The following is a 24,937-nucleotide window of genomic DNA, read 5'->3' on the forward strand; positions in this document are numbered from 1 at the left end:
CCCCTAGGGAGGCATTCGGAGCCTGGCAGGTGGTTGGGCGCAGGGAGGTGGGCGGCTCAACGCAGGAGCACCCCCTACTGGCCTGCCACATGCTCTGTCTCCAAAAGATACGGAGAGGGCCAAACAACATTAGGCCATTGATACCTGGGATGAGATCAGCCATTGAAAGGCAGCACAAGAAATACGGCAAGTTATCTTCATAAAATCAGACTTCATCATCAACAAAATATTGATAACTGGGCAAAATAACTTTCAAATCTTTACCATTCATAGGGATAACATCTTAATAACATCTGTTTAGAAGCCTCCAGGGAAACATTTTGCCTTTGTGAGCCCAGGAAACCTAAACCACATAAAAACATGTGTGATCATAGGTGGCTTTAATAGCTATAGTATTACACGGAGTTACAGCAAAAACAATGAGAATGGCAACTCGACTGAGTTGTGGGTCAAGACATACCACTTAAGCCTGATCCATGACTCAAAGCTACCCAGGTCTTTGACTGGCTCCTGATGGCGGTAAAGACATAATCCAGACCTTACCTTTGTTGACAGCAATACGGAAATTACATGCAAAAAAAAAGTTGCGTTGGACTCAGAACCCATTTCCCACACACAACACAGATCAATGCATTGATGCCTACAGTCAGATGGGTGGCAAATTGGCTAGATGGTCACACCCAGAGAGTGGTGATGGTGGATGGGTCATTTACAACTTGGAGGGATGTGGGCTGTGGAGTCCCCCAGGGCTTAGTCACGGGGCCTGTACTGTTCAACATCCTTAACAGCAATCTGGATGTGAGTGTGGAATGCACACTGTCCAAATTCGCCGACGATACCAAGTTGTGGGGCAAGGTGTGCACGCTGAAAGGGAGGGACATAATCTAGCTGGATCTAGACAAATTACAGAGGTAGGCAGATGAGAATAGGATGGAATTCAATGCAGACAAGTGCAGGGTGCTGCATCTAGGGAGAAGGAACCAGCAACACACCTATAAGCTGGGGAACACTCGTCTTGTCAACACGGTGGCAGAAAGGGATCTTGGAGTCATTGTTGACCCTAGGATGAACATGAGCCGCCAATATGAGGAAACTGTCAGTAAGGCTAACCGCACCTTGTCGTGCATCTACACATGCATCACAAGCAGGTCCAGGGAGGTGACCCTTCCCCTCTATGCGGCATTGGTCAGGCCACAGTTGGAGTATTATGTTCAGTTCTGGGTACCACACTGCAAGAGGGATTGAGAGGGTCCAGAGGAGAGCCACTCGCATGGTCAAGGGGCAGCAGGGCAGGCCCTACGAAGAGAGGCTAAAGGGCCTGAACCTATTCAGCCTCCACAAGAGAAGGCTGAGAGGATCTGGTGGCCATTTACAAGCTCACTAGGGGGGACCAACGAGAATTGGGAGAGGCTTTATTCCCCCGGGCACCACCCAGGGTTACTAGGCATAATGGCCTCAAATAGTTAGAGAGAAGGTTCAGGCTGGACATCAGGAGACATTACTTTACAGTTAGGGCTGCCAGGCTCTGGAATGGGCTCCCAAGTGAGGTGGTGCTCCCTCCTACCTTGGGGGTCTTCAAGAGGAGGCTGGACAGATATTTGGCTGGGGTGATATGACCCTGGCACCTGTTCCTGCCCAGGGCAGGGGGTTGGACCTGATGATCTGTTTAGGTCTCTTCTGACCCTAAGCACTATGATACTATAATGCAATCACTATCAGTGTCACAACAGCCATAACTCCAAATATAGTACCAACATGTAGATTCTTCAATATTTAGAAAGCAGACTGGAGAGGCTTTTCTGAAGACCTGGACAAAAAAGTGAACACATTAAGCCAGTCTTGGATAACTATGACCTCTTCATGAATGCACTGTGCAAAACCTCTAAGAGGTATATGCCTCAAGGGTGCAGAACAGAGTATATACCAGGGCTTACTTCCATACTAACAGCCAAATACAAAAAATACCAGCAAATGTTTCACAGAGATCCTTTCTCAGAAGACACTATTGCAGCAGCACTACTGCAGCAGCCCTAACAAGCTCCAAGCAGAAAGGTGATGGAAATAACTGATCAAAGGAATAGATGCACCCTACGCTAGCAGAAAAGCAAGGTTAACCATTCGCAAGCTGAGTAACGACCCAAAGAAAGTACAGCAACATAACATCACAGCCAGCTAGGTGGCTCATCAACTTCTGCTCAATGGTAAAGTTTTAAACAAACAGCCTAAAATACAGACTAGACAGCAAACTGATCTGAAGGAAAAATCACTTCAGTATGCCATATGCAACGGATGGACTTGATGCTGGAATAAGTCCCCTGAAGAACGGCAAAACAGCTGGACTCGACAACATATGCATGAAGCAGATCAAAACCTTTGGTTCCGCAACCAAGCTATGGGTATTATGCCTTCTAACAACTGCCCATCAGCCCTTAGAATATCTAAATTATGGGAAGAGACTCGTTTAATAGATCTATTAAAGCCAGGAAAGATGCCACTGGCTCAAAGAAGTTTAGGCCAGTGTAATTTCTGTGCCATCTTTATAAGCTTTATGAACACCTTATTCTCAATGACCTTTCACCTCATGTCAAACAACATCTAATACCAGAATAAGCCAGATTTAGACCAGGCAAGTCCTGCACTGGCCAAATACTAAACATCACCCAGCAGGATGGGAAAGGGATGATAACAGGTGCTGTGTTCGTACACCTATCAGCAGCATATTACACAGTCAACCACCAAAACTTGCTTACCAAACAAAGTTTACAGTGTGTTGCATGACTACCACCTACTGAAGCTCTTTGATCTCTTTTGGAGAACAGGCATTTTTACACAGAGCTGTGCAAGAAACAGAGCTGCTGGAGAAGACAACAAAATGGCCTCTCACTGTGCTAACACTGATCCTTTTTAACATATACTAATGACCAACCCATACAGAGTAATACAAGGAGTTTCATATGTTGATGATCTATGCATCACGTCACTACAGAAGGAGTTTGATACCACTGAGAACAGATTGACATGTGCACTGAGCAATTTCTCAGATTACTACAATAAGAACTAGCTTTGTGCCAATCCAACCAAGGTGCAGGTCACAGCTTTTCACCTATGACACAGAGAAGCCAAGTGGAAAATAAACATCATCAGGGATGGAATGCCACTGACTAATCACCCAAACCCTGTGTACTTTGGGGACATTGAACAGAACACTTACCCTTCAAGCACATGTAGAGAAGATGAAAGGGAAAGTCAGAGCCCTCAACAACGTACTTGAAAGTTGGTCACCTCAAAGTGGGAAGCAAATCCAGCTACATTAGGAACCAGTGCTATTAACCTGTGTTATTCCACTGGGAAGTATGCATCTCCAGTATGGGAGTGATCAGTTCATGCCAAGAAAAAAGACCTAGTTCTAAATGACAGCCGTCATCAAACAACAAGATGTCTAAAGCCAACACCAAAGAATAGCCTCTACTTACTGACTGGCATCGTACCACCTGATATAAGAAGAAAGCTAGCAAGCCAAAAAGGAAGATCACAACAGATAGGAGATCCCAAGCATCCACTCAATGGTCACAAAGAAGTAACTAAATGGCTTAAAATGTGAAACAGTTTTGTGAGTAGTGTTGCGACACTGAACACAATGGCTGACAGGGCACGATTAAGGTTATAGAAGGAAAGATTGTGTATAATCAGGTGCTCAAAAAATGGACCTGGAACCCCAGAAGGACCTTCCAAGGGGAGTGGATCCAGATTGGCCACCATGGCTATGCCCAAATCACCTGTGCACGCAAAACAGATGATCAAAAACAAACAATTAAATGGGGCTAATCTAATGACACTAATATAAGTGAGTGTGGTGAGAATTGCAGACCATGGAGCATGTGCTTGTTTGCAGATTTCTTGGTGAGACCTGTACGAAGGAGGACCTCGCTGCAGCAACAGAAAGAGCCACTGCTTGTGCACAACTCTGGAAAACCATCTAGTTTATGATGAGAACATGAGAAGAAGTGAATATGGAGAGCTGAGCTGGATGAACAACTCAGTTTTCAGTTCACCAGCCAAACCTGCTCCCCTGACTCAAAAGCCATTTCTTTTCCATCACCAAAACAAGAGAGAGAGAGAGAGATGAGTTATTTTGGGGCTAACAAAAGGTTCTGTTCCACCCAAAATGCAATGCAATGTTTTGAGGCATTTGTAATAAAAACAAAAGAAACTAAGGGCCACGTTCAGCAATGGTGGTGCCAATTGTGCTAAGGGTAATTCCCTGCAATTCCTGAAGGATAACTCCCTACACCATCTACTTCTCAGGACACTACTCTAACTATTGTGCTACGGAGTATGCTGAGAAATGTTGAAATTGTTCCTGTGTCAGTGACTGTTATACAAAAGGGGACTGAAACACAAGATTTCCACCTCCCCACTGAGCATCCTAACCAAAGGGCTAGCAAGTAACACACTCTGGCTCAACAAACATTCAAGTATTTTATAGAGAAGTGGGACAGCAACAAAGCAGGAGAAATTCAGGACAATCCATCCCAGAACAGCCAACAGCATGGTATGAGGCACTCTCTTGGGATATGGGTTAAGTGGGTTCAAATTCTTTCATGGAGAAAAGATTGAACATGGGTCTTCCACATCATGGGTGAATGGCACAATGACTGAATTGGTGTGAACAGGAAACAGATATTACTGACACAAATACAGGTAATATTGTTTCAACTTCTTCCTCCGCGTGGAACTTGTGAATTTCATCTTACCTTCTTCCCCCCAGTTTTGTTTTTTTTCCAAAAACATATTTGAGTAAATTCAACTAAAAATCCGCAGACAACCCAAAACTACATTCATGGAGAACAAAATATTTTCTGAAAATATATGGATATCCTGATGAGGGAACAGCTTTAATCAAACTTTGTACACAAAGTATTTTTAAAAGCCCTACAAATATCCCCAATTCAATTATTATCTTCACAAGATAAGCAGCTATTCACTGATGACCCAAGGACTAATCATGCTGAATGAATTTCTACAATGTCTTCCTCCTTTCCCGCAGAAGCTAAACACATATTTACCAAAAAAATCAATCTTATTCTTTGCAGGAAACCACTGAAAACATGTAAAACACATCTTATTAAATATCCAGCGAGAGGGCAGAAATCTGCTTCCAAATGAAAGCAAGAACATCACAATACACAGAAAAAAATTATGTACATCTAAAAATGGCTCTTTATAAAATAGCAATGCTCTAGTAACTAAGGGTAAGTTACATGTTACAATTGAAACATAGTAAGGGCACTTAAAATGCAAGTGTCCACATGTTAAAACTAATTCATTCTAAGCACCCTCTGAGCATCTCAAAGTTATATAACTTCAGATGAGAGTTAACTCTTGGCCATGCTACCCAGCTCACATAAGGGTACCTTCAGGCACACAGTCTTCCAGTAGAGCTGTGTGAAGCTTCGGTCACCAATTTGATTTGCAGGACACTCAGCCTGATTCAGGGGCCGAATCTCTGAATCTGGAGACCCATTAAAAGCTCTGAATCAATTCGAAACATCCAAATCATTTCAGGAAAGATTCAGATTCAGATCAGCTGGGGAGAGGCACGCACAGCTGGGCGGCTGCAGGTTCTCCCGCAGCTGCTTTAGCTGTGCCTGCCTCTCTTCTGGCAGGGGGAGCTGCAGGGGAAGTCCCCATGGCTGCCCTGCCCAGCCCCAGCCTCCCGGCACTTTAAAAAAAAAAAAAAAAAGCTCACACTCATCGACTGCAGCAGTCACCTGAAGCCCGACAGCACTCAGGCCCAGCAACCCCAGCCAATGCACAGCACCTTGCCGAGATGCACTGCACCTGTGCCATGAGGCAGCTACCACATGGGTGCCATGTGGGTGGCGATCCCTGCTGCCCCACGCTGCATGGGGGGGGGGAGCACCCAGAGACCCTGATCGCTGCTGCTGCAGCCAGTAAGTGTGGAGCTTTTTTTTTTTTTCCCCTTCTTTTTTAAAGTGCCAGGAGGCTGGGGCTGGGCAGGGCAGCCGTCAGGACTTTTCCTGCAGCTCCCCTCACCCAGGGAGAGGCAGGCACAGCTGGAAGAACCACGGGAGAACCTGCAGCTGCCCGGCTGTGCCTCCCTCTCCCTGGCCGATCCGAATCACTGAATCTCTCTGAATCAGCGCTGAGTCTTTCAAAGCCGACTTAGCCGAATCAAATAGGGACAGCGATTCAAATCACTGAATCAAATCAGTCCTCTGAATCGGTTGAATCCGAATCGAATACTTCCCTATTCTTCCCACAGGCCTATCCTCCAGAATCTCAGGATGCATAGCTCCCGACACCACTCCATGGCACCCAGAGCAGGGATATAGCCCTGGAGTCCTGGCTCATAGCCATGCCCCTGTTCATCAGTGCCCCTGTTCATCAGCCCTCTAGTGGCAAATTAGAGCTATGCAGGCAAGAAAAAATATTAAACCTTAATGTGCGACTGTTTATGGAACACTGTAACTTCAATACTACTTAACATTCCACAGATTTAATACGGTCTAAGTACAACATGCAACTCTGCCCTAAATATTCTATAATCAGAAGCATTAGATTTGTAGGGATGTTAGCTCTGAGCCTAAGATGCAAGTCTCTTCTTCCACCCACCAACCATACTGCATATCTTGTACTAACTTCATCTCCTAGATCCCCTCCCTAACCCCCCCATAGACAGTTGCCTCAGCCAATTACCATGGTGGCTCACCCCTAAAGCCAGCTCTATATTTCGTCTAAGGCAACTATGAATGCATTTTGTCTATTAAACATAGCAAATCTCAAGTAACATTTTTGTTGGGATCCTATATCCTAGAAATGTCTCAAGCCATTAGTTAAAACTTAGAACTTTCAAATGTAGAAAATATCTTAAAAGTTTGTTTGGCTTGAAAATACATTTAAAGAGTTGCTCTTTTGTTTTTGTTTCCAAGTATGGTTGAAAATCACATGATTAAATTCCACCAAGGTATCCATTCTAAAGACAAAATTCCAACACACACACACACACAAAAGAATGCACTCTTATCCACAAATAAGACTGGGAGAACCATTCTAATACACACATGGAAAGTATTTGAGCAGGTTATTGTCTGTGATCCTAATTCACCAAATCATGACGTTAGTCTGAAATCATGCAGAAGGTATAGCAGGGTAGGACCTTAGAGAAGTGCATCTGATGATCTAGTTTGTTGCCTACAAAAGCTCATACCTCCTCTCTGAACCAGCTGCTTTCTAAGGTGGCACTCTACCTTACTTTCAAAATAATGAACACAGTGAAAAAAAAAAATCACTCATTTCAAAAGAGTAAGTTTTAAAATACACTTACTTAAATGGTGTAAATAGAAATGATAATGTGGATTCCCTTTTCTGAGCCATTTTAACCTGTAAACAATATGAAAACATAACAAAAGCTGTAACTAGAAATAAAATTAAGTGTATAACCTGAAATACCAAATGTTTGAACAGACTGCTGGGGTGTTGTTTGTTTAAGGAGATGAAATTTCAAATCCACTGGTAATAAAATTGGGTATTCTTGAGAACACATAGTTCAAGTTGTGTGTGGCTCTTCACACAGCTGACATACCTGTCCCTACAAGATCATGCAGCTCAGAGACAGACAAAATAAAAGGTCTCTACTCCCACTTCCCAAGATGTTCTCACAACAGTATTTCCACAGTACACAGGATGATAAATAAATGTACCAGTGGTAATTCCAACAGACAAGAACTAACACACAATTGTAAAGATGTTGGAAATGGTGATCTTGGATCTATTAACTTGGACACAAACAAAAGTGGGAGGCACTGATGTAGTCAGTCACTTTGCCTGATAGTCCTTTGGCCCAAGCTCTTCACCAGTTTGACCTGATGCTTAATGGTTCATACAGAGCAGCAAGGAAGTTTAAGTGTTTTCGATCCGAGCCTTCAAGAGGCCAAGAAGCGATTAGTACATTGCTCCTGAGATCCAGCAGCTTAAGAATCTGCTGCACATCTCCCCTCATCCATCCAAAACAACTTTTTCCCTAGGTAGCAGAAGTAGTGGCCAGATTTGTCCATCATAGAAAATACAAAGATATACTTAATATCTATGCACTGTTGAACAACATTTACTTCAAGAGAAACCAAGAGAGCTTGCTCACGTATATAACTCTCTCTCCCCCTACAAAGAACTTTGGAAGTAAACAAGCCAGGAAAAAATGGAGTACAATAAAAATATAAGTCAAATACATTAAAATAATTGCTCTGGCTCTTAATTAACGCAAAACAGAACAAAACATACAACTTACACAAAAGCCTATTAAAAGAAGATAAATCTAACTGAAAAAAAGCTGAGGAAAACCATCAATATTAAATGAAAAAAAACAGTCAAGTCATTCATCTGGCCATCAAGAGACCTGGATCCAGTTCCCAGCTTCTTGGTGTTTGGGCTAAGATCAAGCATAACAAGGGGCATCTGAACTGCCAGACCTCAGGGTTTGGGACTTGCAAGTAGGATGCCTTACAGGATATGGGAAATATCTGGACTCCCAAGCCCATGGGTCTGGGAAGCAGGATACTAGCCCAGTTGTCACTTTATGGCCCATGTATTTTTGTAGACATGGTTATTAAGCTTTGCTCAGCTGAATTTGGAACTGAATAGGCACTTGGTTTCAGTAAAAAAAACCAAAAACTTATTTATATTTTTATGCGTCACATATTTAGAGCCAAATTCAACCCTCACAAGCAAACATTATTAATTGACTCCAGTGTGAGCAACATGCACTTGCAATAGCCGGAGCCAGAGAAATTAAATCCCCATGTCCAATACAATGTAAAACTAATCCCTACAGTTCAACATTCACATTTAGGTCAGAAAGGAATCTATTCTTTAAAAAAAGGAGGTTTTCATCAATTTAAAGTAGCATATTTTCAATCGCACATAAATCTACTTGTGTGTACGAGACTGAACAAATAGCTGACAACACACAAGTGCTATTTCCCTCTGCTCGGTACTACAAGCTGCCATCATAAAAACGTAACCTGAAATGTATACACTGTACTATAAAATAGTTTAAGTAGAATGGCATGAATATTTTTAGTTTCAAAAGCCATGTAGGATGAAGAACCTGTCCACCTTAATATTGTTTACTTACCGTAAACTGCTCAAGAATCTGAACAGCATTTGTAAACATGCTCTCAGCTTTAAAATGAACACTGTTGTTCAAGTATTCCAGAGGCAGAATTCCCTGCAAATATAAATTATTAAAAATTAACTAGATTCATGTCTGCTCACATAATCACAAGCAAGATCAAGAAGACAGTGAAGTTAGTTATACTGACTGAACAACGATCTACTGTTAAAACTACAAATACTTTTCCTTTCACAATTTCTTTGCATCATGACTAATTAGGGTAATAAATAGAGCACAGGATTTTTCCCAACCCTCGCTGAAAAACTGGTAATATTCTCTACTATGCAATCCAAGTACCATAAATTATTAACTGAGAAGCTAAAGGCCATTTTAGCCAAAATACCATCCTTTATCTTTTTTAAAAATGAAATGATTTGGTGAAATAGGATCACAGGCACAATCCTGTTACCACTTGAGCCAAACAGCTTTCATCAACTTCCACGAAGCAGAACTGTGTCCAGAAGGTCTGACCCATGCTTTCCATACTAGTGTGACATCAAAGGTATCTTACCATCCTTGTGCACAATTTCTCCATTTGAAAAATAATGAAATGGTGATCTCTGAATAATGTTAACTGAATTCTCTTGAGACGCACAAAAAAAAAAATCTTACTTCCAACTACTGGAGCATAACTTTTTTTTTTTTTTTTTTTTTTTTTTTTAACTATAAAAGGTCCATTTTTAAATGCTATAGGTTTTCATTTAATGTTCTCGTTTCCCCCCGCCACACACACATACACACACATTCATTTTCTTGTAAATCTGCACAATCTGTACCTAGTTCTCCAGCTACACCTGTTTCCATATTAAGAAACAGGTCCCAGGTCAAGAGCTATTCCATCCTGTTGCACTGAGGCAGGCTAGCAGGAAGCAAGCTATAATTCTTGACTTTGCATACTTCCAGCCTCAGCCTAGCATAGACTTACAAAGGCCTATAAAATGTTCAAATCTACCTGAGCTGTCAACCATTCTTAAAGGAAAACCAGCAAAACCTTTCCTGGCCTCAGCCCACCAACAACTGAAGGGACCAATTGTTATAATTTAAAATACCACACTACATTGTATAATAAAACCATTCTCCCTCCCCACAGCCTTTTAGAGTAAAACTGCTTACCACAGAATTCAAAGGAAAAGGAACACCAATAAGAGAAGCCATCAACGGGGCTATATCAGCCTGTGGAAACAGAAATGTTCTCATTTTAGAACGCTTCAAGAAATCTAGAGAGTAGATACATTTATTTTAATTTTCATGAATCTCTATTTTAAAATGCAAGTGCTAGAATCTGTCAGAATTTCAGAGCAGTGAAAAGCACTTCAAAGAAATATTTGTCAATTAAAATAAAATAACTTTACTGATTTTTGAATGGAATCAGTGTCGAGATACCAGAAGGAATTTTAATTCTTTATTAAACCAATGTCAGTTTAATATATCTTAAAAATAAATTCACTTTTTAAATGCAAATTAACGCCTCTATACTTGTTCATGTAAATTAAATATCTCCTTCATCAATGTTGAAGAGAGAAGCTTATCTGCTGTTTTCATTATTCTAAGCAATACAGCAACCATCCAGTGCATTAAACCAATGTCAGTGTCATCCATCCACTGACTAACTTTTACTTATTTAGGGCCAGGTTCTTTTTGAGATTTGTCACATTTAATTAGCCATTTACTTGACGAGTGATTCCTTTAAGTGCAGCAGGGCTTCTAATGAAACAAGATACTATTCATCATGAGAAAAGGTACAAACAATGGTTAATAATTCCATAATTTCTCTCTCTCTCTCGCTGCCTAGTGGCAGCAACACCAAAGCAAGTCCATCTGGCCTGGCACACCCTGTACAAGTTACCCATCGCTAAGAGAACAGGTGACCTCCAGGGTTGGTTGCTGCCTGGGCTCTGGCCATAGGGACTTTCATCCACTACTTACACCCAGTGGCACTGACATACTACTATTTCTGCAAGGTGGAGGAAACGCTTTTCACACAGCTGACATACCAAGTAGCCAAATGGAACATGACTTGTCTGGCCAATTTTCTGTTGGGCCAGCCAAGATAGCAACTGAAAAGCCACAGAAACTGGCTCACAGGGGCCAGCTACGATGATGCCTTCTGACTCCTCTGATTCTTGGTCCAGGTATGTCACGACTGTATTTGACATTTCAAATTGCAACAAAATGTGGACCAGTTTGTGTCACATTGAGCCACTAAGATGGAAGACAGATAGCTGGTTCTACATGTGTAACCTCATGAAGGGCATGGGGGAAGCAGTTTCAATCCCTTGTGCCATGATGGGGTTTTTGATGTTGTTTCATGCTTGGCCCCCGGGAGAGGAACATACCTTTGCACTTTCACTATTTGATTTTATTACTTGTATAATATCCTTTTTAAAAAGTTTTTTAAAAAGTCTCTCTCTGATTTGAATTTGGACACTTCACTTTGCGACAAAATGTGGACTGCCAGTCAGTACCACATTGGGCCAAAGGGGCCCCTGCAAGGTGGAAGCCGGGCAGATGGTCCTAAATCTATAACCCCATGAAGGATGATTGGCAGGGAGGGTGTTTTAATCTCCGCCAATATGGGCATTTTGTTCTGATGAATCTTTCATGCTTGAGCCCTTTGCAGGGGGAGGCACACACACTTTTGCACTTTCAACTTTGTTTAAAATGTTTTAGATATTTATAACAACTGTTTGAAAAAATGTAAAACAGCACACTCTCTCTGTAATTTTCTTAGTTACACATTTCTGTAAATCTGAAATAACCCCATTGATATCAACAGAATTATTCTGATTTCACTCTAGTATCAATAGAGAATCTGAGCCATTATCTCTAAAAGGTAGAAAGACTCACAGCCACATTTATGGAATCCTTCCAAGTAATTCCCAGCACAGAACATAGTGAGACTGAAGACTCCAAACTGCTCAGCCCCTCTTGTCTTCGCTAGCTGAGCTAGGTGGGCAGACAGCAGTGTCTGCTAACTCAGCTGAGGGCCTGATCTATCTAGCAGCACCTTTGGAGAGAGCTGAGGGCCCATCTGGCCTTGAGTAGAGGGAATGAGCAGTTTGGTCCCAGCAGGACAGGGCCATCAGCTGACCTGACCAGTACATCTGGCTGTCCACCCAGCTCTGCTTGAGAAGAAAAGAGGGGGCAGGCAACTTGGCACAGCCAGCAGCGTCAGATCCTGCTAGAGCCAAACTGCTTAGACTCAGCAGGCACTGCTGACTCCCATCCAGCTTGAAAAGGGGGTAGGCAGTTCAGCTTTAGTAGGATTGGTCTGTCTACTCCCCACATCCCTCTTTTAAGACAGCAACTGATTTTTGGGAAAAAAATATGGGTCATATTTGAGTAAATACAGTTATCTGACAGCTTTGGAAGATCACTCTGCACAAATGGCTAACTCAGTTATGTACCAAAAAGTATTCTTCAGATGCTCATGACCTGCAGCAACCACCTCCTGTCTTTTTTCAGTAACCCAGTGTCCAGGAGGCAGGCAAGGAAGGAGGGAAAGGAGTCAGTTCCAAGAGACCATGTCAGCTGTTAAGTGGCAGGGGAGGGCTATAAATGCGTCCCTTAAAATCTGTAGGAAGGAGTCTGAAACTACCATTTGCTATGCAAATTCTTATAGTGTTCATAAAAGGATTCTCCCCTGCAGATGTTAAGGTGAACAGGACAGGAAATTTAAGTGATGTCTAACAAGCTACAAGTATTATGGTATTTATGTACCCTGCTAATTATTTGAAAGCTCACCACTGCTGTCAGTAGAGGCACTGTGTATTACACCATGATCTTTCCACAGTAGTATGTGACAAGGTCATTAAGGATTGTCCCAGTATACATAAATAAAAAGAAAAAAGTTACATGAAGTCTTCGTATCAACTGAATTTTGCTTACAGAACCAATTTTTCCCAAGATGCACACAGTTTGTATGCAATGGTTCAAATCCTTCCGCCAATAGAATTTAAGGGACAATTCTAGAAAAGTTACTTTAATGTGATCACCCACTCTCTCAAACTCTTTTATAAACTCTGTGAGATTACATTCTAAAAGGAAATTTAAGTTTTGAGGTGGAATCATTTCTCACCTGGTTGACATCCACTCTCTTCCTGTTCTCCAGTTTCCATTCTAAAAGAAATGGAACACATAAAATTAGCTGATAAAGAGACTTTGAAGTAATAACTCCTTTGATACTTAGTGAGTTTGTCTGCACTCAATAAAGTATAAAAGGAGACCCAAGGAAGGTCACAGACCAAACTGAAAAGGCAGAAGTGTTTCCTTCATCCACAATGAAGTTACTAGCTGTATCTGTGATTGAAGTCTTTTAATCCTACAACCTTAAGCAACATAACAGATGAATCACCTGCAGAGCCAAATGAATGATTCAAGCAGATTTAAACAGTGTCCATCTTTCTTTGTCTGCTTTGAAAGGGTTATCTCAATATTCTCTAAAGAAACACAGCACATACTCACTGCAAGATAAATCTAATCACTACTATGTATGTCAGGCTTGAAATAAAAGCCCACAGTGAAAGGGAGGGTGGGAGGAAAGAGCAGAGCACTATGAGATGCTGAGGGAACACAAGACATATCCCCCACTATGTCACTACAATGCAATGGCCGCACATAATATGGGTGCTTCCATATTTCTGTAGCACTACAAGAGATGTGCGTATCTGTCCCCTCATATTTAGTAATGCTACAAGGTTGTTTGCACCATGACAAACGTCATTTCTTATTATGGCCAGAGTATGCATGTGCCCAAGTAACTTCTGGTAGCTTTGTTACAGTGGGTCACAATGTACCCTAGGAGCTACCAGCTCAAGACAACTCATTTAACAGTCCAAGACAACTTAAAACACATTTGTACAAAATCAAATTTATTCACTATCAGCCAATTAAGCTGCTGACTTTCAAAAAAGCTCTCTTTTACCTATCCCAAAACAAACACTCATCACCTTTTTAGAAAGAGATGTACTTGAAAGAGAGTTCCTGAGTCATCTGGCTGATAATTTTTTCTCCCTTCAAGGAAATCTCTTTCCTAATTTGAGTTTGCTCCCTGTTCACAACATCACTCCTATGGCAACAAGCAGCTTTTCCATTTTTTTCACAAGCCTACCCATTATTAGAAGTAGAGGAAAAGTTAGGGGAAATAAAGGTTAAAACCAATCGTTGACAGCCACCAACATTTTATGTACCACATGTTGGAACTCACCCAGAGTAGATCTTAGCTGCTAGTGTTTTAAATGCAAACAGCAGTTTACCTACACTACAGCACCGAATTGCTTTTTCATAATTGGTTTGTCTTCCTCCCATCACCCCCCAGTTGCAGAGTTCTTTCTCTATACATAAGATTCAAATACCAATCCCCCAGGTAATTTTTCCATCTCTGCAGATGTCTTCCATTTGACATCAGCACATACCACACAGAGATCAAAGACAGGATTCTGTCTCAAACCCGCTCATTAATTTATAACTGAGCTTGTGCCAAAATAAACTGAATTTCATTCAATATTCATCCATATTTCTGTAATGGGACAGAATAACTGTTTCTTCCTACAAGTGTTTCCCCCTTAAGAAAACCATTACAGAGAATATAAATTACTAGGTTGGCCACATCTGTGCAGTTACTGGAGGCTGCTCTTTTAGAGACTTACGAAGCATTGCTTCAGTACCCCCAGAGAAGGTACCGTAAGAAGCCAAACTAAGCTATAGAATAGAGTGTGGTTGTGAAGATGGAGGTACCTCCACTATTTTCCAGAAAAACAGACACTTTCCTCATCTTACCACTAGTCTATGGCTAAAATGCATATGTTTTCTGTAAGTGTCTAATGCTGTTAGGGAGGGACAGAATCCAACTAGATCTAGAAAAATTACAGAGGTAAGCAAATGAGAATAGGATGGAATTCAATGCAGACAAGTGCAAGTTGCTGCATTTAGGGAGAAGGAACCAGCAACACACCTATAGGTTGGGAAACACCCTTCTTGTCAACACGGTGGCAGAAAGGGATCTTGGAGTCAAATGACTCTAGGACAAACATGAGCTGCCAATGCCAGAAAGAGGTCAGTAAGGCTAACTGCACCTTGTCATGAACCTACATATGCATCACAAGCAGGTCCAGGGAGGTGATTCTTCCCCCTCTATGCGGCATTGGTCAGGCCACAGTTAGAGTACTGTGTCCAGTTTTGGGTGCCGCACTTCAAGAGGGATGTGGCTAGCACTGAGAGGGTTTAGAGGAGGGCCACTTGCATGGTCAAGGGGAAGCAGGGCAGGCCCTACGAAGAGAGGCTAAAGGGCCTGAACCTATTCAGCCTCCACAAGAGAAGGATGAGGGGAGATCTTGTGGCTGTTTACAAACTCACCAGGAGGGGCCAGTGAGACTTGGGGGAGACTGTTTCCCCGGGCACCACCCAGGGTTACTAGGAATAGTAGCAGCCACAAATTGTTAGAGAGAAGGTTCAGGCTGGACATCAGGAGACATTACTTTACAGTCAGGGCTGCCAGGCTCTGGAATGGGCTCCCAAGTGAGTTGGTGCTCCCTCCTACCTTGGGGGTCTTCAAGAGGAGGCTGGACAGATATTTGGCTGGGGTGATATGACCATGGCACCCAATCCTGCCCGGGCAGGGGGTTGGCCCTCATGATCTGTTTAGGTCTCTTCTGACCCTGAGCACTATGAAACTAGCTGTTTTCTTGCTGCTGGGCAAGACAAACACCCTTACCCTTTTATCCAAGGTTCTTATCAAGATCTGCTGAACAGCAAGACAAGGAAGGAAAACAATAACTAATACCAATAGCAGAAGAGGAAAGGAAGTTTAAAAATCACCCAATCCAAAAGGGAATTGTTCATATTAACCTCTGAATGCACAAAGCAAAGAAGAAGTATCAGCTCTGTGCATAGACAACAATTTTGTTTGTATGCACAGGATAAGACTTAAAATTGGTGGGTTGCCTTTGCCTGTAAAGTTACACATTACACTTAGACCATCTGAAGGGCACTTAAAACACAAGTGTCTGCACATTAAAGCTTGTGAACTTGTGTTAAGTGCCCTCTGAGAGTCTCAAAGTTATGTCACTTCATCAGTTCAGGTGAGAGTTAACTCTGGGCGATGCTATCTAGCTCACGTTAGGATAACTTCAGTCTATTCCACAGAGAGAAAATGAGCAATGTGCAGTCCTCCAGCATCCCAGGATACACTGCTCCCAGCCCCCACTCCCACCCAAAGCAGGGACAGGGTCCAAGTGTCCTGGCTCATAGCCATGCCCCTGCTCACCCGTCCTCTAGTAGCAAGTCAGAGTTGTGCAGGCAAGAAACGGTATTAACCCTTGATGTACAACTGTTCACAGCAAATTCTAACTTTAACACCTAACATTCCACAAATTTAGGAGGCTCTAAGTGTAACTTCATCCCTTGGAAGTTACTCTGAAAGTAGCTTCTAGAATCTAGGCTTCCCCTTCTTCAGAAAGACAAACCATGATACAGCTGTGAAGATGGCCTGATGGATAAAGCTATTACATTGCACAGCAGATGTAGGTATGTCATCAGGATTCTGCCTGAAATGGTAGCATGGATCAGCCATCGGGGAGGCAAAACACAGGTGAAGTAACTGATAAGGAAAATTCTGTCATCTCAGAACAAGCAGCATACCACTGAAACCATATGAGAAGCATACCAATTACTTTACACCAAACTGAACAAGTTAACTCTGTTGCAACTGCTGCCTGGGGTAGAATCCATCCTTGATGGGGGTAAAAGCTGAAAGGAGGAGCTGGAGACCTAAAACAAACAAAAATCCTGGAACTGAAAACAACAAGACTGTCTGTATTACAAATTGTGGTACCTCCTACAGCCCAGCCTTCTTAAGGCACTGTAAGTAATGCTACAGCCCAGCCAGGACAGAGATGTGAATGAGCTTGCTCACAGCCCCAGTCCTACACTGTCTTACAACTACAGCCCAACCAGGATAGGCCTAGTCTGGTCCCAGGCTTGCTCACAGCCCAGTCCCTGGGGGAGCAAGCAAGCTGCGCTCCCCAGAGCTACACTCAATCACTATCTACCTGCTCTCTCTCTCTCCCTCCCCCACACCAAACCACAGTGAGAGGGAGCATGGGGAGAAAGAGCAGAGCACTGAGAGATGCTGAGGGAGCAAAAGACATGCCCCCTGCCATGTCACTACAATGCAACGACCACACATGATATGGGCGCTTCCACTATTTCTGCAGCACTCCAGGGGGTGTGCATATCTGTCACCTCATATTTTATAATGCTGCAAGATGTCTGCAGCATGACAAATGTAATATCTGTTCATGCCCAGAGTGCACGTGTGACCAAGTAACTTCTGGCGGTTTCATTATGGTGGGTCACAGTGTACCCTAAAAGCTACCAGCCATTAGACAGACTACAGCAGCATGTCCTCCCAGCAGACTTGCCATGCCCATTTTCTGAGGCAGGAAGAGTCTAAAACCTGGGAAGGATACTCAGGATTCTTTCCAGAATTTTTTTAACTTTTGCAAAAGATCCTAAAAAACATGTTTTACCTAGGACATGAAAACCTCATTCCTGTGGAGAACTGGGCTCACTACAATGAAATCAATAGCAAAGTTTCCCACTAAAGCTACACACACAACCAATTATTTCTTTTTTGTGCTGGTGAATGCAAAGCACATAAGTCTAGTTTTACGCTTGTTAAACTTACAAGGTTTTCTACTATATGTGAGCCTGGAAAAATGTGAGGCTTACATACTACCCTTTTATTATGTTTTGCTTTATATGTGCTCTTTGAAAGATGTGGGTTTTAAAGGTAACTGGTGATTTACATACCTTTCAAAAAATTATCCTCAAAGGCTTGAGATGTGACGCTCTGGGGATAATTCAATCCAGCTCCCCATGCAATCAACGGTGTTAAAGTCTCTGAGGGATGGCCAGCCCCATGAGATCCTATAGATTGTGTCAAACCAGAAGCAGAATTAACTTTATAAGCAAGGCAGTGATTCCAAAAGCCAGGTTTATGGAAACTTTTCATACTTCAGACAGCCCGACTCTAGCTCCATATTTTACTAGAATCCCTCTTCTGATAACTGCAATACAGATATTTCTGGAATATGTTAAGATTGTTTAGTGAAAAGGCCACCACTCTTTCCCTTTGAAATCTAGGTCACCACTGTTGTACCTCTACTCATCAATTTCAAAGACCAAACTCTGTGAAGCCCATGTCTCTTATGCTAGAACACAACTACTGTCAAAGCAGTGTTAAAATATACTACTTTTTTGCCTTGATATGATAATTATATGGAAATTAATTTCCGTAGGGAAGAAAGTAGAGTTTTATCAAACTGTAAAAGACTATATAGCTAAGCTTTTTAATATGTAACATGATCTTATACCTTTGCATACTTGGATTTTGCATAATTGGCAGTGTGTTAAAATATTCTGGCAAGCAACTATTCTATCAAGTAGGAAATTTGAACTGATCAAAGGATAAGACGTTACCAGTTTTTCACATGAAAACTATGTAAAGGTTTAATTTAACCCTTATGAAAAACTAGTCACTGATAATTAAAGACTTGACTTGTGTCCTAGCATTTGTAGGGGTTAAGATAGGCCCCTGACCTGTCTTTAATTAGCTACTTTGAATCATTTTTAAGCTCCTTGAAAAAGGTAGGTATCTATTTACATATCCCCCACCTCCATCTAACTAGCTCATTCACAAAGGGAGCGAGAATAGTCTGTTCTCTGCCTCTCCCAGACACTGCTGAGCTGGACTTCTGCTTCTCCCCGGATACCCAATGCCTACTTCAGGTGCTAAGGCTAATTAGGTCCTCAGCAGCCCCTTAACTTCTTTCCTAGCTATGGTAGAGTATACAAAGGCATTGTGATTCATGCACTGCATGAAGATAACCAACCAGCACGGACTGGTGGCTGCAGAGCCTTAGTGAGAATAGTATTTACAACCTAGTCATAAAATCAGATGTTAGCCAATACCCAAAGCAGACTGCACAGATTTAACAACTCTCACCCCAGTCTGTCATTCCATGATCAGAAGTTACAATAAAGGCAGTTTTCCCATCATTTCCATAAAAATCCTCAAGAAGAGATACAATTTCTTTTATGCCGTCATCTACTTTTCTGATATTATCTTTATATTCCCTGTGAACAATAGAGAAAAATTATACCACTTGAGTTCAGGTGACCTTTGAATTGCAGATTACACAGTGAGATGTACATGCTAGAACAGCCTTGTGTTTAACGCAGACTTCTTGACAAGGGCCAATGCTAGGGATTCAAGCTATCAAAGAATCTGAGGTTCAGATTTCTCTTCCTCTATGCACAAAACTTTGAGGTCACTAGCAACCCTGCTTTCCAATGATCCTATGAATTTTGGTTCCTCTTCCAAAGGTCATGCTATCATTGCATCTTACCTTTTCCACAGAGATCTGCATCTTCCAGGATCACAACAGTCTCTGTCTAGCAAGAAAAACAAGCTTTGGTTGGTAATACTTTTTGTTGGATAAGCTTTTGGGCACAAAATGCCCTTCCTCAGGTCTGGGAAAGAAGCAGATACAGCCTAAGCTAAATACCAAGTAGAATAATTCCTTTATTCAACTCCATTGTGTCAATGGAATGATCTCTTAAAGGAAAAGGACAGTAAACCTTAGAGCATGGAGAAGTAGTTATGGATCAAATAAGAGTAGTTAAATAGATAAACCTTCTAATTGTGTAAAAGAATATGATTATTCCTAAAGGAAGAGGAATGTTATTTCCTGGAGAATACAGAGTGGGGGAAAGTTAATTGTTATGAGCCATAATTGATTTTCCATGGGGTTCTTGGTTTATTGCAACAACATTTCTACTGATAGACTTTGCAAAAATTTTAAAACCTTAGCTGTTTCCTTTTCCTTTCTTTACAAATATAGCACAGCGTTACCTTTGGACAATGCTAGGGCTGTACATGCACAGATTTTCAAATGAACTGCAGATTACACAGTGAGATGTACATGGTAGAACAGCCTTGTGTTTAAGGCACACTTCTTGACTAGGGCCAATGCTAGGGATTCAAGCTATCAAAGAATCTGAGGTTCAAGTTTCTCTTCCTTTATACACAAAACCAGTGGGGAAAAAGATGAGTTGACTTGCTGTAGTGGAGTCTGGAGGCTCCTAGAACTCCAGAATCTCAAGTGGATTCCTGTACTGTTAAGTCTAAGGTCAAATCTGCCTTTGACAAAAGAGTCCAACTCAATCTTCTGCAGTAATGAGGCAAATTAAAGGTGAAGTACAATGCTTTAAAGAATTTTTTAAGAACTTCTTTAGCACCTAATCTAAAACCCAGCAGTTGGTAGACTTAAGTAAAAAAAAAAAAAAAAATTGTAAAATTTTTTAGAAGTTACTATTAACCTACGAATAAAAGGTTCCCTTGATGGAGAGCTTGTCTTAAGAGTTTCACGAACCATAAATATTGTGGGTTCCAAACAACTTTGTAGCAGAACAAGGCAGGGCTGCAAGTTAATTTTTCAGAGAAGGGGGAAAAAAAAAAATCAGTAACTGTCTTCCTACTAAGCATTTTCTTACGGTTATGAAGCAGATCTTTAAATCATGGGTTGGCAACTTAAGGCCCAGGAGCCAGATCCAGCTTATAAAGAAGCTGAGTCTGGCCCAACCTAGGGCAAAATGGGGATAAACTGAGATGCACACAGCTGTGCCAAGCCACCCATTCCCTCTATAGCACCTTCTTCTGCAACCCTCCCTACTTCCCTCTTGTGCTTGAGCTTACCCTCACTGCAGAGGGGCTGGGTATCTGCAGCAAGGGTAAGTGCAGACAGCTTGAGCTTTGGGAAGGGATGAAATGGGTGGGGGACAAGGGGAGGGAGAAGGAAGAGATTTGCACCCCCACAGTAGGGGGTGTGGTTGCAAGCTCAGGACAAAAAGTTGCCTACCACTATTTTAAGTAATAGAGATGGCTACTGAATGTCTTGGAGAACTCTAAAGCACATGCGTGTCATGTTTCTAAGGTTTGCCCTAATAGGTGGCAGTAAAGGAAATACAGAACAACTAAACTTGGGAGTAAAGTGGAGAAAAAATTTTCAAATGATGTTCAAAATGCACCTGTAATGAGTTTGTTTCTTAAATTTCCATTTTGTTAAGCTGCCCAAAATAAAGATTTGTCACTCATCTACAATAAAAGCTGCAATTTTGGCCTTGTTATTCCTTAATTTCCTGTTTGCTGTATAATTAAAACAGACCCTCAACTTTACCCCTTTGGGAACGTACAGGTTGCAGGTAGACAGTATTCCTAATATTCTAGTATTTTTCTATAGTTAAGTTTATTACTCTTCTTGATGATTAGAATTAAGGGGTCTGCTAAAATTACCTATGGGCAAACTATTATAGCTAGATGCATCTTACTAAAATTCGACATTGAGGCTTTAAACTGGTAAAATCCCAAGAAATTCAGCAGGTAAGTCGTCATGGCAACCTAAACCCTTACACAGCCTCAAAATCTGCAAATCTCAGCTATGCCATGAGAAATATTGTTTAAAAAATGTGAATTAGGGCAAAAAGGTATGCATGTTAAAAACAAATAAGGATTAATTTAGCATATGAAAAAGTACCTTGAGTTTGGCCGATGAGCATGTCCATTTGTATCTATTCCTAACAAATGAAGGAAGAGAATTACTTTTTCCTCATTTACTTTAGAAAACATGGTTTGATTACTTCTGGCAGCATAGAAGAAGTTCTATATGGAAAAAAAAAAATCAAAAGATTATTTTTAGCACCATGGAGATGGGGGGAAAAAAGATATACATCTTTTAAAATGCAGCTTTTATTAATACATTAATACCACATTAGAATTTGGCAGAAAAGGGGGAGAAACTTATTTGATCCTTAGAGAAGGCTAATAAAAACAAACATTCTGGTAAAATCATCACTCCTGGGTCTTAGCTATTGCAAGATAGGTACAACTCTAAGTTAAGCTTTTTGGTCCCTGCAGGCAGCAACAGCCAACCTTTTCCTTCTTTCTCCTCAGTGATGGGTATGAATTTAACTTCTGCCTATGAATTTAACTTCTGCCTGTAACCTTCCACTGTTACTTGATTTAAAATGGAAAACGAATACAAGAAACTGATGGCTAAGAATATATCAATATAACTCTAGGCAGCACTGTGCAGAGCTGCCCCGATGTGGCTCTCTATGGATACAAACAGACATCACCTGAAATCACATAAATGCATGCCACCATAACGATTGTTACAGTGGCAAAAATCCTGGATATCTAGACATTCCTACCTTTTATCATGCCACTTCAGTGGTGCAACAAAGCACTAATAAATGTTGCTACGTTCCTGTGGCCAACATCTATTTGGTCTATAGCAACAGAGCGTGGGCAGCCTGGAGCACTCTCCCACCAACCTGGGCAGCTGCTCCAAGGGCTTGAGGGGGCCCCACTCTGGACACCCCAGGTAGGATTGGTGCCTCAAGTCCCCAAGGAACCTGCCAGGGTTTCTTTGCTTACAGAAACACCTGGGTCACATCTTTGTACGCAGGGAAAGACCGCATGGGTCCCAAAACACAGGGAATTCTGGGTGCTCTGTGCCAGTACTCACAGGACCCTGCACCTACACGCTGGGACCCAGACTGACCTGTGCCTCATGCAGGGGCGTATGAGCATGGGTCCTGGCAGGAGTGCAGAAGCTGCGTAATCTCCAGTGCCATGCACCTCCCTGCAGGGACCCACACTTACTCATGTCTCTGTATGAAGCATAAGTCAGCACAGGTCCTGACACAGTGTCAGGGACTACCCCACTCCCACTCCCCATCCCCACACTGACTCATGCTTCACATGTAACCATGGGTCAGAGTGGACACCTACATGGAGGCATGGGGTGCTGGGGGGTTACCTAGCTCTCATGCTGCTTTGTGTCACCCTATGCCAGAATCCATGCTGACCTGTGCTTCCGCATGAAGCACAAACCAACATGGGTCCTGACAACGAGGCATGGGAGCCAGAGAAGTTCTAGGGACCCACGTTTCCGTGCCAGTTAAAGTGCATCAGTTGTAAACACAAATATTTTTCAAGACTTAACCATCTTGAATGCCATCTTATAAGAGGAACACAAAGCCCTGTGGTTCTCTCCAGCTGGATACGTTCCTATGCCATTTCAAAAGTCCCATCTGCTTACACATAATTAAACTTTTGATACAGTAAATTTTATCCGATAGTTAAAGTCTGATAGAGACAGACATAGTAAGAAATACCAGTTTTCCTAACAGTTGTAGGCTCCCAAGAGTAGTGATTAATATAAGCACTGATCACTGCATATACAATTCATATTAAGGCTTTGCTAGAGCATTGACCAAAGCTGACTTTACCGAAGACCTCACACTTACCAGGCACTTGGACTGGAAGGTACCTGTGAGGTTAGGCTTTACAGATGCCTGACATAGAGTTGACTGATAAAGTTCATTACTGGGTTTTCTCAAATACAACACCCTCTGCAGAATTGGGATGTGTATATTAAGCAGGGAAGCTAGTCTTCTGACTGTCTGATTTCTGCTCCACAGTGCAGCAACACTGGTATTATCATTCAGGTAGCTGAGGGAGTCAATTGACTTAATGGAGGGGTTGTCAACCAGGGGTATGCATACCCCAGGGGTATTTGAGAAGGCCCTATGTGCAATCCTTTGACAAATGTGTTAGTGAGGTGATGCTTTGTATATAATAAATATGGCTGAAGATTTGCCACTGAACTAGGCCTACAGTCATTATTTTTATAAGTCAAGTCTCCAAGGGAATATATAAAGCAACACAGACAACCCCCTGAGAGGGCACTGCTACATGGAGAACTACACTGACCAACAGAACAGAAGACAACAGTTATCAAGAACTTTCTTTCCATTTCTTTCTGCACATTAGCCATCATGCAATTGATACAGTCAATTTAATAATGTGGAAAAAGGAAGAGAAGAGTCATTCAAATCTGGACAAGTGTTAAAAATTGCATCTGACCACCAGTAAAAAAAAAAAAAAAAAAAGCTACTGGCCGCGTCTACACAAGATGCTGACTATGCAATTGTTACTGTGCAGTCAGTATACAAAAGTATGAAATGACTATACAGTAACCGAAGTTACTGTTCAGTAGCATCGCCAAAAGGCTTTTAGGTGACGCTGACTGCACAGTAGCTCATTACTACTGCGCAGTAGTGTGGCATCAAACTTCATGTCATGCAGTGGTACTGCACAGTAGTAACGAGCTACTGCACAGGCAGCATCTTGCGTAGACGTGGCCGCTGCATAGGAAAATATCTTCCAGAAATCAACAAAAATGGAAATTCTAATTTCAAGAGACAATCCTAATCTGAGTAAGAGGCCTTTATGATAAAACCATAGTTAAAGCTGCGTGTTCACATACACAAAGAAGGGAAAGCATTTTGACCTGTGTATTAATGGATGCACAAACAGCAACAGGAATGCTGGCATATTTTTAAAACTGGAGACAAAGTACACCCGGTTATTCGTAGGTTAATAGTAACTTCTAAAAGATTTTACAATTTTTTTTTTTTACTTAAGTCTACCAATTGCTGGGTTTTAGATTAGGTGCTAAAGAAGTTCTTAAAAAATTCTTTAAAGCATTGTACTTCAGCCTGAGCGCAGGCTCAGGGGTGATCTGATGGCCACCTATAAGTTTATCAAGGGTGACCACCAGGATCTGGGGGAACGTTTGTTCACCAGAGTGCCCCAAGGGATGACGAGGTCGAACG

The 24,937-nt window shown here is 41.9% G+C and overlaps 1 protein-coding gene across 3 annotated transcripts in view; it reads right to left on the reverse strand.

Moving 5' to 3' along the window:
* PIGN (phosphatidylinositol glycan anchor biosynthesis class N) overlaps positions 1–24,937 on the reverse strand; it is a 155,840-nt gene that overhangs the window by 85,677 nt on the left and 45,226 nt on the right. For all 3 annotated transcript variants that reach the window (XR_002102371.1, XM_019542154.1, XM_019542163.1), the window contains exons 6-12: positions 21,790–21,914; positions 19,200–19,330; positions 18,005–18,121; positions 13,272–13,312; positions 10,307–10,366; positions 9,155–9,247; positions 7,349–7,404 (exon numbers count right to left, since the gene is read on the reverse strand). Coding sequence is in view for 2 of the 3 variants with exons in the window: in XM_019542154.1 (XP_019397699.1) it covers positions 7,349–7,404; positions 9,155–9,247; positions 10,307–10,366; positions 13,272–13,312; positions 18,005–18,121; positions 19,200–19,330; positions 21,790–21,914 (623 nt within the window). In the remaining variant the exon portion in view is untranslated. The remainder of the gene's footprint in view (positions 1–7,348; positions 7,405–9,154; positions 9,248–10,306; positions 10,367–13,271; positions 13,313–18,004; positions 18,122–19,199; positions 19,331–21,789; positions 21,915–24,937) is intronic.

This window comes from Crocodylus porosus, unplaced genomic scaffold (genome assembly GCF_001723895.1).
Source record: "Crocodylus porosus isolate Cpor-Errol unplaced genomic scaffold, CroPor_comp1, whole genome shotgun sequence".
In the NCBI taxonomy this organism is placed as follows: Eukaryota; Metazoa; Chordata; order Crocodylia; family Crocodylidae; genus Crocodylus; species Crocodylus porosus.